The 17,129-nt window shown below is 36.3% G+C and overlaps 2 protein-coding genes across 2 annotated transcripts in view; one reads left to right on the top strand and one right to left on the bottom strand.

Moving 5' to 3' along the window:
• Window positions 1-17,129, bottom strand: part of TBC1D22B (TBC1 domain family member 22B) — a 39,188-nt gene that overhangs the window by 10,147 nt on the left and 11,912 nt on the right. The window contains exons 7-8 of the mRNA XM_026718128.2: window positions 16,521-16,586; window positions 12,838-12,952 (exon numbers count right to left, since the gene is read on the bottom strand). Coding sequence (XP_026573913.1) covers window positions 12,838-12,952; window positions 16,521-16,586 — 181 coding nt within the window. The remainder of the gene's footprint in view (window positions 1-12,837; window positions 12,953-16,520; window positions 16,587-17,129) is intronic.
• Window positions 8,462-17,129, top strand: part of TMEM217 (transmembrane protein 217) — a 29,708-nt gene continuing 21,040 nt past the window's right edge. Inside the window, exon 1 of the mRNA XM_087929648.1 lies at window positions 8,462-8,539. The gene's annotated coding sequence lies outside the window, so the exon portion shown is untranslated. The remainder of the gene's footprint in view (window positions 8,540-17,129) is intronic.

Raw genomic sequence — 17,129 nt, 5'->3', positions numbered from 1 at the left:
TAATTTACAAACTAAGTATTATAACCCTAGATTATATCTAGATCCTAGTGGAGGAGAAAATATCACAATACCTAACTTCTGAAATTTCTTACCTCCTAAAAGTAATAGAAGCTAACATGCTATCAGATACTTTTCTGAAAGGCAACAATAGCATGATAGGGTGAGGAGGATGGATGAGATTCTGAGATTTTCTCTATTTTTTAAAATAGGATTATTTCGTACATAACTAATTCTATTAAGAATGGGATTGATTACAGTCAGCAACCTGGTGGAAAGCCTTTTCCTTGGTACCAGCCCAGCCTGCAGGATTAGTCAGAATATGTGTGAATCAATAAGGACATTCTTAATGCCATACCATTAAGCTTAAAAGTATTTGAGGTTTATACTGCATTATTGTTTATATTGTGAGTTATTATTTCATTCTAGAAAGCAAACAGCCTAATTTAAGAGCATACCATCATAGAATACAATTGCACAGGCAACTTTGAATATTTCTATTCTTGCAGACTTCAATTTCTAAAGATTTTCAAAAGAAGCAGAATATAGGACTTTATGTACTTTGATTCCAGACACTGTACAAGCAGATTTGGATCATCAGAAATTTTTTTTTTGCCGCTTCTTCCTACTTTTTGCTTCCTTAGAAACAAGAATTTGAGGAGAGGTTTCTGGGGAGGAATGGGAAACTGGGGTTCTGTGGATTAGTGGGAGGCACTATAGCTGAAAAGACATCAGGATGCTGGATACAGATTACTGAAAATTCTCTCCAGATCAAGGAGACATCTTCATATCCTGACTGTTTACAACAGTCATTTTTGCTGCCTTCATCTATCTTCCAGGATGTGATCCATCTGACATCTAGCATGTAATTCCAGTGTCACAGAAAAATAGGGATTTCACAACCTATGCAGCTTTTCTATTGATTTAGAGGTTAAAAGGCAACAAGCAGAAGATTATCAATACTGAAGCCTCCTCCTGGCTAGGCAGCTTTTTAATCTTTTTCTCCCAGCACCACTTCCCACTTTTAAAAATTAAGGAGGAACCCCAAAGAGCTTTTATTTATATGGGTTTCATTTATCAATATTTGACATATTAAAAATTAAAATAGATGCGTTCATTACCGCTGTAGCTTCTCATGATTGTTTGATAGGATCCCTGAAAAGATCTTGAGAGATTCCTAGGGGTTCTAAGATCACACTTTAAGAAACACTGGTCCAGAAACATGATTAGATGTTTCAGCCTGTTGCCTCTTCTTGGGAGATAAAAATATATATCAATTTTTATTAAAAAGGATAAAAAGACAAATACTAACGTTAAGTGTTACATTGTGCAATTTTTTAAAAAAATAAAAGAATAGAGTTCCAGAATTGTCCAAATACAATAAAAAGCTATTTAAATGAAACGTAAGATAGCATTGGTCTGCAAAAATAGAGTGATTTTAGCAAATTTCTTATAAAAGAAACTGTAAATTGTTATTTTACAAATTACAACAATAGTCTAAGGAGAATGTTATTTTTGTTCATGAAGAGGCTAAGGTATGAATAAAAAGGCTTGAGAATACATACAATTCCTGCTCTTGAACAGAGAAATAAAAGACAATTGGATTGGACCTAGTAGCACATAGTAGTGGGGGAAAAATCTAATCCAAATTCTTGACTAGTTTGGTCATCTGTTTCTATTTTACTAGCAAATTTTCAAAGTAAAAGTTCTTCTACTATTCCCCCAGATTTTTAGGGCAAATCTGCTGAATTTGCTTTACTCATAGACTTCACCTTGAGATACCTCCTCTAGTTCTGTCCTTCAATTTTAAAAAGAACCAAAAAGACTTTCTCTGCAGTGAATGTATATGACCAAGAGACATGCTTCATTTATGAATGTGGATTCTGTCAGTGCTTATCTGGCATGTGAATGTCAGAGTAGGCAGTCTGTATATTAACAATACATCCTGAAATGTAGGCAGTGGGTGAACCAGTTCTTGCTTTGATAAATGTTTCCCAATAATTAATGCAGTGTATATGTCTAAAAATGTCTTAGGGTTGCAACAGATTGAAATTTAGATTAGGAAGGGTAATGGTTTTATTGCCAAGGTTTGTTGCCAAAGCTGCGTTTTAACTTCTTTAGTGTCTAAAGGCTGTAAGGACCTTGAGTCAGTGAGATCATCTGAATAGGCTAGTCCAAAATCTTGAGGCAGTTTTGGAGCTGGAGGTTTCTGCAGTTTCTTGCTCCTAAAAATCAATCATTTTCCAGGTGTTTATCAAAATTAATAGTCCGTGAGCTATATGTCCCTCTGTAGACCATAGATAATTAATTGGTCTTTACATTTATTCTTGATATCTAAACTTTCTTTCCTTTCTTGAAAGTGTTAATTGTGTTCTTTTTTGTTTCACCTTCCCCCATATATTTTTTTAAAAAGTCACACCACCATATCACTTCTCCAGATCCTAATCATAAACTCTTACCTAGTTTTGACCCTTGGAATAAGGTTGAACTGTGGGTAAAATGGCTGTAGAATCCTCAGTTTTTCATTTAAATTCTTAGAAAATCTTAAAATATGAATAGCTGCCTAAGGCTAATATTACGAAGAAAAAAACCCAACTTTGCAATGGATGCTTATTTCATGTGCAGGCTTGACAACATTCTTCTTACAATACTTAACCTGAATGCTCCTGAGCCTTTGTAATATTTTTTTTAAAACTGTAATATTTTAAAAAGTATTAACACTCCCAGTCTTCTCAGTTTAAGACAAAGTTTTTTCCTGCCTTTTCTCAGGTCTGAATAAAATTTACCCATTTTTAAATCTCATTTTCCCTCCCCCTTTGCACCAAAGTTTCACAACCTGGCGGCAGAAGAAATGGACAGAAAATGGTTGTTTCCAAATTAACTCTTTTCTAGCCCGAATAGTCACCTCAGTTTCATCACTGCCCTTATTCTATGCTTTGCTAGTGTCATAATACTGACACAAAATAACTTTCTTGGTAACTGGTGTGCATAACCTGTGGGAAATTGCAAACTATTTTCTTATCTCACAAATCATTTGGCTATTCTGATGGTTAACTAAGCAATTATTAAGGGATTATAGAAAGGGGGAATTGGCATCCATGTTAATCTTTTCCCCAATTCAATAATCCTTCTCATCTGGTAAACCATCATCTACAGATTCAGCTTCAGTAAGCCACTCTAAATTATCCATTACATTTAACAGATGTCAGGTTCCCTAGACTCCTGGTGGTATAAACCCAAGGTAGCTAGATACTCAGTTGGATTTGGTTGACTTAATATGTGAAACAGAAAAATCTGTAATAATAACTTTTTATATCCAGATCACAAAAAATGAAAGGGGAGGAAAAAGCACTCGATCCCAAAACTTGCTGCTACTTATATATAGGTCTTCCTATATTATGCTATACTATTATTTGTTTAATCATGATTTATTAAATAAATAACAGGTACATTGGTTGCACAACATGTTAAAAAAAGCAGCTTAAAAACTTGCAATAGTTGGATTCACATAATTTGCCACACCACTGATTGAACTGATGTGTGAAGTCAGCTACAAACTGAGGTTATATTTGTACCACATGTAAATCAAACCAAAGTAATCTCTGTTTCATCAGATAAAATAATGCATTCCTACCATTTCCAAAATTAAGACAATGGCTTTATCTATACATTTACACACAACTGTTGCTTAGTTTGGATATCTCTAACTTGATTTATTCAACTGTGATACATGCAAGTCTTTTGGTTACTCATCTTACTATCTTGATCTGCAATTAATGTAAGAAGTCACTAAGTTTTTCATTTTTGCCCAAGCGAGGAAACCATGTTATTTGCCTGAAAATAACATTGCAGCACTGGTGAAAAGGGCCCAGCAGAGATTATACTACCTGAGACTTCTCAGAAAACAACAACCAAATGAAAAACTGCTGGTGACCTTCTACCGCTGCACCATAGAGAGTATCTTAACTTACTGCACCTCTGTATGGTTTGCCAATTGCACAGTGGCAGGTAGGACAGCACTCCAGAGGGTTAATGTCATTGCCCAGAAGATCATTGGTTGACCTCTCCCATCTTTGGAAGAGCTTTATAGCTCCCACTGCCTTAAGTAAGTTCAAAACATTCTCAAAGATCCATCTCATCCCGGGCAGCCTTTTTTCGAACTATTACCATCTAGCAGATGGTACAGAATAAAAACAAAGACAAACAGTCTGAAAAACAGCTTCTATCCCAGGGCAGCAGCTCTGTTGAATTCTACTGTATAGTGCAGTGTTGGCGTGGTGTTGGGGATTTCAATTCAATGTGTGGGGTGTGAAGGATGTGTGTTTGTGTTTATTTTCATGGTTATGATGTGCACTGAAGATGGTGTTTGATTTCATTGCACGAGGTGCAATGACAATCAAAGTAAAAAGTAAAGAAAAAAAGTAAAGTAAAGTAAAGTAAAGTAAAGTAAAGTAAAGTAAAGTAAAGTAAAGTAAAGTAAAGTAAAGTAAAGTAAGCCATGTTATATCATGATTGGAAATTTAAAACCTTGGCTTGATCCAAAATGAATATCCATAGTTTCCTGATTCAGACAAAACAGGATATTATGCAATGAAAATTTGATCTTGGCTGCTATGTATTATATACATAAGAAAAGGAACAAAAGAACAAACCAATTAATCAGTGGAACAACGTGCCTCCAGAAGTTATGAATGTTCCAACAAATTGTTTCCAAAGTGTTATTCTATATTCTAAAGAGGACTGCTTGTATTGGATGTATGTGTGTTCCACTTAGAAAGCCAATTATTATTATACTTCTTGAAAGAAAATACTTGCTGCATTTAGACAATCAAATTCCATGAAAGGATCCATTGAAATTAACCATATTCAAACCCAGAATCACATTTTTTAAAAAACCCAAAAAAACTCCTCAGTCAGTAGCTTTAGATTAGCTTTGTGCACATTCCTGTACAAATGGATTTCTTCCTTTCAATGATTTGGTAAGTTTAGGCACCATTGTAACTATAATTACAGTTATCATCAAAATATGATTTGATATCTGGGGATTCCTTCACATATCACTGTTTCCAAGTGGAGAACTTCTTTTGCTAGATCAAGACTGTAAGAACGAGTGTATGTTTGTGTGTGTGTGTGTATATATATGTGTGTGAACTTAAAGGCAGAGCATACTATCCAGAACAGATGGTACTTTTTAAAGTACATATTTTTAAATATACACTTTTAAGAAAGGATGCTAGAATTTATTTGCTTTCCAATTCCCTCCCATTTCTTTTTTCTGTCTCATCAAATCCTTTAGATAAATACCTTCTGTTTTGATATCCATATATGTTGTGATTGGAAGGACCAATCCTGTTAGGAACTTTGAATCTGATGACTGTTAGATCGTGGATTGACGTCAGAACCAGGAAACGTTAATCTGATGGGCAAGCCAGTTAATTAGCATGTTGCCTTAATGGGTATAAAAGGACACAGCTGAGCTAGTGCCTTTCGCCAGGAACGAAATGACTGTTTGAATTTCAAAAAGGAGTCCTAACAGTTTTGCTTGCAGTTTTGAATGAGAACGTTACTCCCTTTAGTTTGATTTGATTGTGAAATGACTGTTTGAATTTCAAAAGGGAGTCCTAACAGTTTTGCTTGCAGTTTTGAATGAGAACGTTACTCCCTTTAGTTTGATTTGATTGTGAATGATTGAATTTCAAAGTCCTAACAGTTTGTGAGTTTTGAATGAGACTATCCTTTAATGACTGTTTGAATTTCAAAAGGTTTTGCTTGCAGTCCTAACAGTTTTGTTTTGCTTGCAGTTTCCTTTAGAATTGTGAAATGAGAATTTTGAATTACTCCCTTTAGTTTGATTTGCAGGACCGGCCTGAACCTTCAACCTCCTCTGCTTCTCAATCAGGTTATCAGCTGGGAACGGCTGACAATGAGGAACTTATGGAGACTTCAGGTGAAGATAATAATTTAGATGATTGCTGGGTGGATGTCAGAAGCAGGCGTCTCCTTACGAGAAGAAACCAACGGGAGCACAGGAGGAGGGCAGATCAGTAATTAGACTAATTAGCTGCTGCTCTATAAAAGGTGAGAGATGACTTTGCACTTTGTCCGGAACAAAGTGTTCGTTTGCAAGGAGAACCGAAGATTTTGGCTTGGAGGATTTAAACCTGAAATATCTTGTTGGGACTTGGATTTATTTCGTTGGAACTATTAACTTGGACTATCTTGTGGAGGCTATCTACAGCTGTTATCAGTGAAGATTCCTGTTTGCTGCCTTTATTTGCGAGGACTGCTGCTTTCAGCCTTATCTGTTTATTTTGGAAGGTGGGACATAACACATATATATTTGAAGCATTTAGGTATTTTATAAGTGTTGGTTACATGACAAACATGGTTTGGGGAAATAATATGAATACACTCATAATGGTTGTATATGAAAGACAGACAAATGCAAGAAACAATATAGTTCACTCCCAATCAGCTACTTCTCCCTCTCCCAAAGGAGAAGCAATGACTATGATAGCACAAGCAATCCTGAAAACTAGAGGTAGGGGTTCTGGCAAAAGAAGAGAGCTTTGGAAAATCCCCTCGAGTATATTGCTCAACACGAACATCTGTTCTGCAAGAGCCTTAGACAGAACCCACATAAAAAACCTGGATATCCAACATATGGCTCTGACAAGAACTGAAAGGCAGCCAACAGTTTTGCAGCAGCCACTTGAAGCTGGCATGAAGAAAAGTCTAATGTGGCTGTGATTGACACTGCAGTTCAAGGCACCACCGAGCTAGGTTAGGAGAAGATTAATACGCACAACATTGGCTTGCTATCCATGTGGCTGCTGGGAACAACAAAGATCTCTAGATGGCATTCAACCAAGAAGCTTGGAGATTGCTAACCAGCAAATGGAGTTAATTTAAAGCAGGACTAGAGGCCAGCTCATCTTTCTGCCTGCAGACACGGTCTAAAATATGGAGGATCCTGTCAAAAATAGAGATGTACTTTTTCCCACCTTACTGGGAAACCATCCATTTATACAATGACAGCATGAAACAAAAGCTATGGCTGTTTTGAAGGAATGGACTTTTGGGAGCTTCCTTATCTTTTATTTCAGCACAGAAGTGATGAAATAAAACTGAAACGATCACATTGAAACAGAGACAATCACAAAGGAAGACAAATTACCTTCTAAGTATGGATATTTACGGGGTATGCCAGCAGCAGAGAGTGCTGTCTTGACAATGTGCACATGTGAACTGATGTTTGTGATTCAAAGGAATCTTTTTTAGAAATGAAACTCAAGACTCCAAGTTGTCTCACAGATTATAATGTAATTTGATTTTTAACAGGTCCAAGTTTTTCTACTGTAGAATGGGATGGCTTAAGATTGGTTGTAGCTCACTAGGACAGCAATTCTGTGAAATAACACCATTCTCCCCTGGTCATGATTTAGTACATGGCATCTATGACACCAGCATAAATCCCAAACATGGCCATTAGTTCTAAAAGGAGAACTCTTCACAGGACTGTAGAAAGAGATCCTGGTGCTTGACCTTGCAAACCTAAGTCAGTTTAATCTTCTGAAAGGAACAAGGACAGAAATATTGAATAATAGGCAATTTCCAAATCTACATGTTCCCCAGAAACTGAAATAATGTAAGGTTTAGAAACCACAATATATTTATTGTCTCCCATATCTTCATTCAGTAAAACACTATAATGGAATGGAGAAGAACTGGAACTAGGTGACTATAGTCCTCTGTGAAGCTCTATTGCAAGGTTGATACATATTCTTGGAGGGACTCCTACATTAATAGTTGTAAAGTATTTTCAAGAAGATGTGAAATACTAAGAGTTTTAAGGGCACAGTGGCCGAGCGGTTAAGATGCTGAGCGTGTTGACTGAAGTTCAGTCGCAAGTACTGCATGACGGGTGAGCTCTCATTCTTGTCCCAACCTAGCAATTTAAAAGCATGCAAATGTGAGTAGACAAATAGGTACCACTTCATTGGGAAGGTTACAGCATCCCATATATTTCAGCATATAGTCATGCTGCTCGGATGACCATGGAAGCATCTTCAGGCAACACTCGCTCTCAGCTAGGAAATAAAGATGAGCACCGCCCCCTAGAATCAGTCATGACTGGATAGGGGAAACATTTACTTTTTTTTTAAAAAAAAGAAAGTTTTTATGGAATGATCACTCTTTGATTTTCCTTGTCAAAATTATTGCTTTTACTTGAAGACTGAGGTTTTAATGCTCTTCATTTTCAAGTAAACCACTGTGTATTTATTTTGACTTTACTGCTTTCTGTAATGGAAGGATTTGAAAAAAAAAAACCATTATGAACACAATTGTAAAGCTATTATCTTGCCCCTTTAATTTATTGGAAGTCCTAACTTTGTTTTTAGTTACAATTCATTTGGTATCCCAGATACAGGTACAGCAACAGACAAACAGTGCCTGCAGGCCTCTATATTCTCTCATCTCATGAAGTGGGCAGCAGTGAGCAGATTCTCAATGAATTACTGAAAACTATGCAGCAAATAAGGTGATCTGAATGTTATTTTTATTCACACCTAAGTATGAATATTTGGCAAAATAGTGGATAGTATGGAATAAGTTGGAATACCCTCATTTAATAAGTCATTATGGTTAGATTTTAAAAAATCCTATTCATCCAAATATAATATAGGCTGGCTTTCCAATTCTTTATGTTGGAAGTGCAAAATATAACCAACTAGCCTTTTGACAAACCAGGAACTCTGCTGCCTGCCTGGATCCCTATCTGAGTCTCTCAATCTAACTCAGACATTGAAGTTCCTCCACTTGAAGGTGTTCAGTGGAGTTCGATCTCATGGCCTGGAAGCTGGATCAGGGAAAGCCACGGGTTGTATATAGTCCATGACAACCATGGATTTGTCCCAATAATCTCAAAACACATTAGAGGACATATGTCAGGGCAGTTGCTTCAGGGCAGTTTTGTTGTGATCTGAATCTAACGAGCATTATATCTAGCCCACTGTTGTGGTTAGATCACCTTCTAGTTCAATTAAAATTGATGTTCAAAAGGGAACCTAACTGAACATGGGGACAAGCAAAAGTTCAAGACATCATGAAAAAGGGGAAACCTTTCCTTTTTTACTTCCCCTACTTTATTGCACTGATATAACATCAGCAACAGTATACAGATGTATTGTTAATAACATTACCTTTTTTTTCTATGGACTTTTTTGTTTGAGTTTACCTTACACTTTGGTTATATCTGGTTTAGCCGGTTGTTATTTGGTTACTGTTTTCTTTTTATTTATTATGCCATTGTTTTTTTAAACTTTTTTAAAGGCATAATGTGGTTGTTTTGGTTTGGCTAATACAACATAGCTGCTATAGATATAATACTCTATCGTCCAGTCAATATAGTTTATTCAAATCACATGAAGTTTCACATGAAGGTAACATGGTTACTAACAACTAGATTGCTCCAGAAATTAATTAATACAACTTAAAGAAATCTTTACCAAATGATACCAAATTCTGCCTGGTTTTTGCCTTGAAAAGTTTGGTTGAAGTTAAATAAAGCTGCTACTGAATGTATTAGGAATGGTAACACATGTGGGAGACTAAATGGAATGCTTACTAAATGTTTCTTTTGTCAACCATAAAATCTCTTCCAAATGAGTATTCAACAATTCTGCTGCTTTGATAAGCACCTTTGGGACACTAAAATTTTACTATAGTTGCAGCTGTTATAACCCCCATAAGCCATTCTGCCAGACAGCACTGGCTGAAACAAGCAATGCTCAGCAATGTTCAATGGCATCGCTGATCTGTTGAGAGCAGCAGATACACCATATATGGATCTGTTACTGGCACAGATCCCAAAATGCTCATGGGCTCTGCAAGTTCATGAAGATAGTTCCCTTGTGCAGCAGGCTAACAGTGAACAATTTGGAAAAAAAAAGGCAACAACATACAAGAAGAGAAGAAAGAGTTTGGTCTTGTTCATTAGCCAGGTATCTGACCAGTGATTCAGCAAAAGCAATTTTAGCCTGATGAGAGCTGCCAGGCTCAATTGTTAGTTTTCAAACAAAGAGAGAAATAAGGTATGGTATGGTATGGTGTGGTGTGGTGTGGTGTGGTGTGGTATGGTATGGTATGGTATGGCATGGCATGGCATGGCATGTGGACTAGTGGTGCCAATGGATGATTTCAGAAATAACTTCCTTTGTAAACTCCTTGGCTGTTGTCTGTAATTTAATTCACTGAATGATCATGAACAAATATAGACCTCTCTCAAAACCCAAACAAATGATCTGACATATATATCAAAGAGCTAATCTTTGGTAGACTTCTCAAATTGATCTAAAAATGAGGGTGTCAGCAACCTTATCTCTACTAAAGAATGATTAATGAGCAGCAGTGACCTAATGTGCCAAGAATATTCATCAGTACGCAAGGATAAGGCAAGAATCCAGCAAATACAACGTTAAGAGGTACAAGTGACAGGACCAGTTTATTTTTATTGGAGATAACCAATTAAGAATGCCTATCTCCAAATAAAGCAGTGATTTTCCTATACAAATGTCATGAGAGTGCTTGCTGGTTTGCTGATTCAGCCCCTGGAGTATAAGCTAGATAAGGGGCCAATATACCAGAAACAGCTCAAAGCACATTTGATGGGCATCTACTCAAGGAAGACTATCGAAGATAGAAATAGCAGAAAGGCTGCTGTGAATTCCAGATTCTGAAACATCACTTCCCAGGAGAAGCTACATTATTGTGTGCAAGGAATAGTTAAATGGTCTGCCCAGGAAAGTAACCAGGGAATGGCCTTTTAAGTGAAAGCACTATTCTTGGGCTACCCTCCTCATAGTGAGGCTTACTTAGTGCCTAATATTACCATCAGTCAGAAGTGTTTTATAATAATATACAAGTTAATCATTTTATTTTTCCCATGGAGGATCACTGACAAATTGATTGGGAAAGACATTGGCAGTAATTGATAATGATAAATTTATTGTTTAATCATTAAATACTACATAGAATATTTTGAATGCTTCTTAAACAGAATTAATAATTCCATAGAACAAAATTCAAATGAGGCATTATCTTACAAGTTCTACTGATAAGATTGTTAAGAACTGTAACTGATATAAAGTTTTCCTAGAACAGACCAGTGGGCCCAATTAGCCCCCTGCCCCCAGTAGCCAGCCATGAAGCTCATGTGTATAAATGAAGAAGCAGCCATCCTGCATGGAAAGTTCCTCATCAACCATATTTAGAACATGAACGGTCATATCATTAGATACATACCTAGAATGGCAAGTAGGAGCATGTCATGAAAATCAAAAGACTAAATGATCATATTTCCAGACTTAGAAAAATAAAAACATTTAAGGCACAATATACCAATAACCAAGGGAGCTGAATATTCAATTTCCATGCCATTCCTTACTATCCATTATTTTCACGTTCTATTTTATCTCATTTATAATTAGGAGAGAACACCTACTGTATATATTTAAGGCATGATCTCAAATAATCATCAATATTCAAAATACATCTCTTAGCAGATTTCATTGCCTCCAGTCATTTATTCCATTCTCCAAGAAATTGCAAAAATTGGATTACTAATCTTTGATGCACAGTAAAAAAATAATTTATGAGGACTATCAATGCAGGTCAATTGGCAATTAAGCAAATGAATAGTGTATGAATTATCTGTATAAATAAGTTTGATCAATGGCAGGAGGATTTGCAGAACTTGATTTTATTTTTTTTCATTATTCTTTTAACTAAATAAATCTTACAGAAACAGATTATCTAAATGTTTGTGATAGTATCAGTCTGGCATTGACATCATCAGAATGTCTTTCTGATCCTTCTGTATCTGGCCTACAACTAGATACAGGTACTAGGTACACCTGATGCTGCTTTGATTCTGAGCCAACACAAAACCAGTCAGATTTCTTTATACCAGCTTTTAAACTAATAATTCTCTGAGTATATAACTTGACCCATATAAAGGCTGCATGATTATTTTCTGGTGCTTTTTCTGATGTTTTTTCTCTAAGTTAAAAACACATCGCTATTATTATATGTTATACAGTTTCTCTGAAAAGCTCTTTCTTTTCCTAAATGTTATTCCTAAATTCTATTCTCAAAGCCATATTTTTCTGCATGTCAATATTATTAAAACTGATAGAATGTGCTACCTGGTTCAGTATTAACTGCTGGTGAGTATTTTTGTTTCCACTGTACAGGGTAAAAGAGGTGGACTTCAATTAGAAGCACTGCTTTAATGTAAAAGAAAAAAAAAGAATCTGTTCCATCTTTTAATGATCTTTTAATTCATTAACCATGCCAGATTATTCTAAAAAGAAGATGGAATTATCTCCATGTATCTTACAAGATACAAAATTGTAATCAGGAGTAGTGCCATTCTATACCTTTCTAAACAATTCAGAAGCAGAGCCCTCCTACTACTTGATAAAATTTGTCATTTGCATAATGCATCTTGATTGCAAAATGCTGCTATCTTTGACAAACAATGTAAGTATGACACTACCGCAGCCATTACTCTTTGTGGAGTTTTTTTTACTAATGACTTGTTTACCCTACTGACAATCACAGCTAGACAATATCCCCTCCTCCCACAAAAAACCTTTTTCTGTCAGATTTAAGACATGGCTGACAAAAGCTAATCCAGGAGAGAAATGATGGTGAATCTACCTTTATATACTGTAATGGCAAAGCATTTCAGGGAGGATGAAGCTGATCCAGTGATGACAATCTGAATATCCAACAGCAAGAACTAATCATATACTTCAGCCATCAAGCATCGCTTACCAACATATTCAGAGAGGAACACAACAAAGAATGGAGTGACCAGGTCATTAATCCCTTGCACGTAGCCGCTGGCAGGGTGTCGGATGGCCCAGATAAACAGGATTCGTTCAAAGATCTAGAGAGGAAGAAGGAAAGCCAGGTGCTTGAGTTAGCCATGCCCAAGGAAAGAGGAAGAAGGAGAAAGCCTGAACAAGAGCAGGTGAGGAAGAGGTTGTGATAAGAGTTAGAAATGCATAGTGACTAAAGAAATAGACAGGCTTGAGGTTCTTAGCAGCAAAAGAAGATTCAGCAGGATGCCATGTGTAGAAGCCAGCAGTAATCCAGAATAATCATAGATGAATATTCTGCTCTGAAAAGAGTTTATCTATCCTTTTGCATTGTCTATGATTACAAGCTGAGGGGATTACCAGGCTTCACTTCCTCCAAGGTCACATGTTCATGGGTGGAATCCTGAGGTTGTTTCAACCCAGATCCATAGCCATTGGAAGAAAGAAGCAAGCTCTGGAGAAGATCAGATACCTTCTCAACTTTTTAAACCTTTCCTTACAAAATTCAGAGTTGCTTCTTTTTAAGAAGAGGGAAAAAAAAACACTGGCCAATTAAGCCTCACGCCTGCTTATTTGTTCAAATATTTCAGTCAAAGGGAACAAAAGACACCAGATTGGCAGTACTGTCATTAATGTGAACTATGATTAAGCAAATGGTTGTAAACTGAGGACCATCTTTAACTGATATCTTTCAAATGGATGTTTCATAACAAGTTTAATGAATGTCACGCCTAGTTCAAAAGAGCAGGTAACAAAAGATGGAGGGGGGGAAGGACTATTGGACATCCCGGAGAATACAAAATTTTGGGCTTAATTCACAAGTATTCTGATGTGGATTAAGGCAATTTCCTGTTGTTCTAGTCCAACATGTCTCCTACCTCTGTTATGTAAGAGTCTTTCCAAAGTCACTATCATATATTTTGTAGATGCTCTTATATCTACTGTTCAAAGTTCCTCATTTTCTGCAATGAGGCTTCTTGCTTATGGATTAATATAGGCAACAAAAGGCCTTCTCACAATTATCTGGTATGGCTGAAATTCATGAACTTTAGGATGAGGCTACTGCTAATATGTACACAGCAGCCCCCAAACACACTGTCAAGTTCAATAAATCACTTCTGCAGAATCAGCAAGGCCTGACAGACCATACATTGCAGCTCTTTGACAGAGGCGCTCTAGATTCTCTTGTTTCCTTCAAATATAAGAATAGGACTCAGAATTGAGGCCCCTGATACGTTTTCTAGTTGCATACCAGATTCAGAAACATTAACCCCAGCATGCTTCAAGTCCTCATGATGATTTCTGTAATTGAGAGAACTAGCATTCTCCAGAATATAAGTTGTTTACACTTCATGAAACATTAATAATAAATAAATAGCTTCTCTGTTACATTTGCATCCACAATGACTGAATTTAGTAGACAAGCAACTGAAATCTGTTGATTCGAGAATACAAAATCTTGATGGAGGCATTTATTGCTCATTGTAGGAAATGTGTCATGGCAGAACAATATAAGCAATATCTCAGTGCCCTTGGTATAAATTTCCTGACCAGTTTTCCTTTCAAGAGTCTGCACAGATTATTTTATAACTTTCAGGTTAGTCAGCAATGGCATTTAACATAATTGTGACAGATAGCTCTCATTAATCATAATTTGATCATGGCCATTTGTTTTGCAGCACTACCTATATTAATAGTTAAGTATTCTAGCTCTTAAGCTGATCAAAGCTTTTAAACAGTATGCACAGGCCCTTGTCTACTACAAGGAGAAAAGGGGCATACACCAGAAAACAAGCCATGACAATGTGCATGTTCATTTCAAGGCCAACAGCACAGGACCTTGTTAAGTATTTATTTATGCTCCATAAACTTGAAGAACTGAATCAATCTATTATGGTTTTAGACAGACCTTGCTTTAATAATCATAAATTCCCACACCCAATCAATGCTGACTCCTAAATATCAAAACCCCCATCTCTGCTATACATAAGAGCTAGAAATGGATTAAGATCACTTAAGCTTGACTGAAACAGCATGATTTAAAGGCATCAGTAAATAATCAGTAGAATCAGACTGGTCAAAGCTACAATGATTTATATCTTATAACATGTTTAGTTATTAATATTTTGAATTCAATTAATCTAGCCAGAGGTCTGCCATTTAAAACTCTACTAAGATAGTTTATGTTCTTAGGCAAGTCACCTCATTGGTACAATATGGACTTAATGCAGTTTTGCTGCTGATATACATTGAGGACACTTAAGAGTCAGAGATTATTCCTTCATGAAGTCACTCGTTTCTGTTAAAGAGTTTCTAAAAATAATGACTTAATTTCTAGAGCCTTATCACTAGAGAGCATCTAGAAAGCCCACACAGACTCCTACCTTTTACTCATAGTAACTTCCTAGATACTAGTAGTATCCTCAGAAGACTTATTCTGGGTACTTATCACTAACAGAAGGATGGAAAATGCCTGGATAAATGGATTACTTGGTTTTCATGCGTTGATTTGAACAGACAGATAATATCGTAACATTGTACCCTTGCAACTAACTAAATATAACTGTGCATAGGAAAAACACTTTATCCTATGTAGTGCATTCTAAAAAATTTAAAAAATATGAAGAAGTTGCATCTGTTTCTGTTGAAAGTTTGTAATTTCATGCAATATTTAAATATATGGATTTGTAGGAAAAGTCCATAATTAGACAGTATTGAAGCTACTAGGCTGCAGATTGAAATGTTAGTCCTGTATATTTCTTCTTGTTGATTTGGCTGCAACATCTAGTAATATATCATATATAATGCAATGCCATTGTGTTACAAATGTCTCTATTCCCACAGCAATGGCTGGTAAAATAAAGGGAAACAGAATGCAACATGATCCTATCCACTTATATTAATACATATCCCTAAGAAAAAGAGGCAGGGAAATATTTATTTGGTGGCAGTGTACATTCTTTCATAATTTCATAATGATTTTTGCATTTCCCAAATGGTGCGCTTAGGTAGAATACTGATAAAACATTCCTGCAAAAATAAGTGTGCCTGCATGATTCGTTTATATTGCATTTTGGAAATGCAGTATATAATACTACATAGCCACCTAATTTTTAGAATGAAAAGAAAATACTTAAAAGTGGGATATGGAGATATATATATATATATATATATATGGCATTCAGCTTTGTTCGGGTACTTTCCCACGTCATTGTAGTTGTGCTTTTAAAGTTGTAGCAAAGCAGAAGCCTGATGATGGCAGATGAGATTCTACCGAAACGTTGCTACAACTTTAAAAGCACGAAATACCCGAACAAAGCTGAATGCCATACATGTAAGTACCCGCGAAAACTTAAGAATGAATATATATATATATATATATCTATATATATATATATATATCTATATGAAATGCCCTTGAATAGTACAAGGCAGTTAACCCTAGAACATTGTTTCTTGACCTTGGCAAGTTTATGATGTTGGGCTTCAATTCCCAGAATTCCTCAGCAAGCTGGAAGTTGAAGTTACACATCTTAAAACAGTACTCAGAAAATCAGTAATAATTAGACAAAACAGTAAGCATCCTTGATCACCAACATCAAGGCTTATCGGGGCTGGGGGTGGGAAACTTCTCACCTCTTGAACTAATGGTTGCTGGAACAGAGGGATGAGGGGATTTGTCCGTGGAATGTCTATATGGATCTGAAAATGATTTTTAAGAAAATAAAAAGATATTAAAGACTGCAAACAAATCTTGCAATCTGCAAATATAAGGCAATATTTCTATGTCCTAATCTAAAGAGAAGATAGAATGGTATCGCTGATTCAGAGGACCAACATTATAGCATGTTCTTGCGCATCCCACTAAACAGAGCTGATGACTCAAGCATATATGTTAATGATCCAGCACAAACTATGCAAGCCTTGCACGAATGATCCCTTCAAAAGACTACCCTAAAAGACCTAGGTAAAAGACCCTCTGGGTCAAGAATGCCTGCAACTTTTGGAACCCGCCCAGGCAACAGGTGCACCAGCCTGGTGGTTATGAGTTCCAGAGATCAGTTTTGTAGGCAGCATAAGGGGAACTTTCCTCCCAGCAAAAAAGCAACCAGCCCACACTGTCAATGGCAGGAAGAATACAGTATTATAAAGCTGCTTCAACAGGAAGGATTAGGGAAGTCTTGTGTAGCTTTTTCTTTTCTTTCCAGTGAAGCAACTCCAGTGGCTCTCTCTCTGGAAAGAAGT

This window comes from Pseudonaja textilis, chromosome 3 (assembly GCF_049901715.1).
Source record: "Pseudonaja textilis isolate UNSWEBS1 chromosome 3, rPseTex1.2, whole genome shotgun sequence".
Classification (NCBI taxonomy): domain Eukaryota; kingdom Metazoa; phylum Chordata; class Lepidosauria; order Squamata; family Elapidae; genus Pseudonaja; species Pseudonaja textilis.
This window is presented reverse-complemented; position numbering and strand designations above follow the sequence as displayed.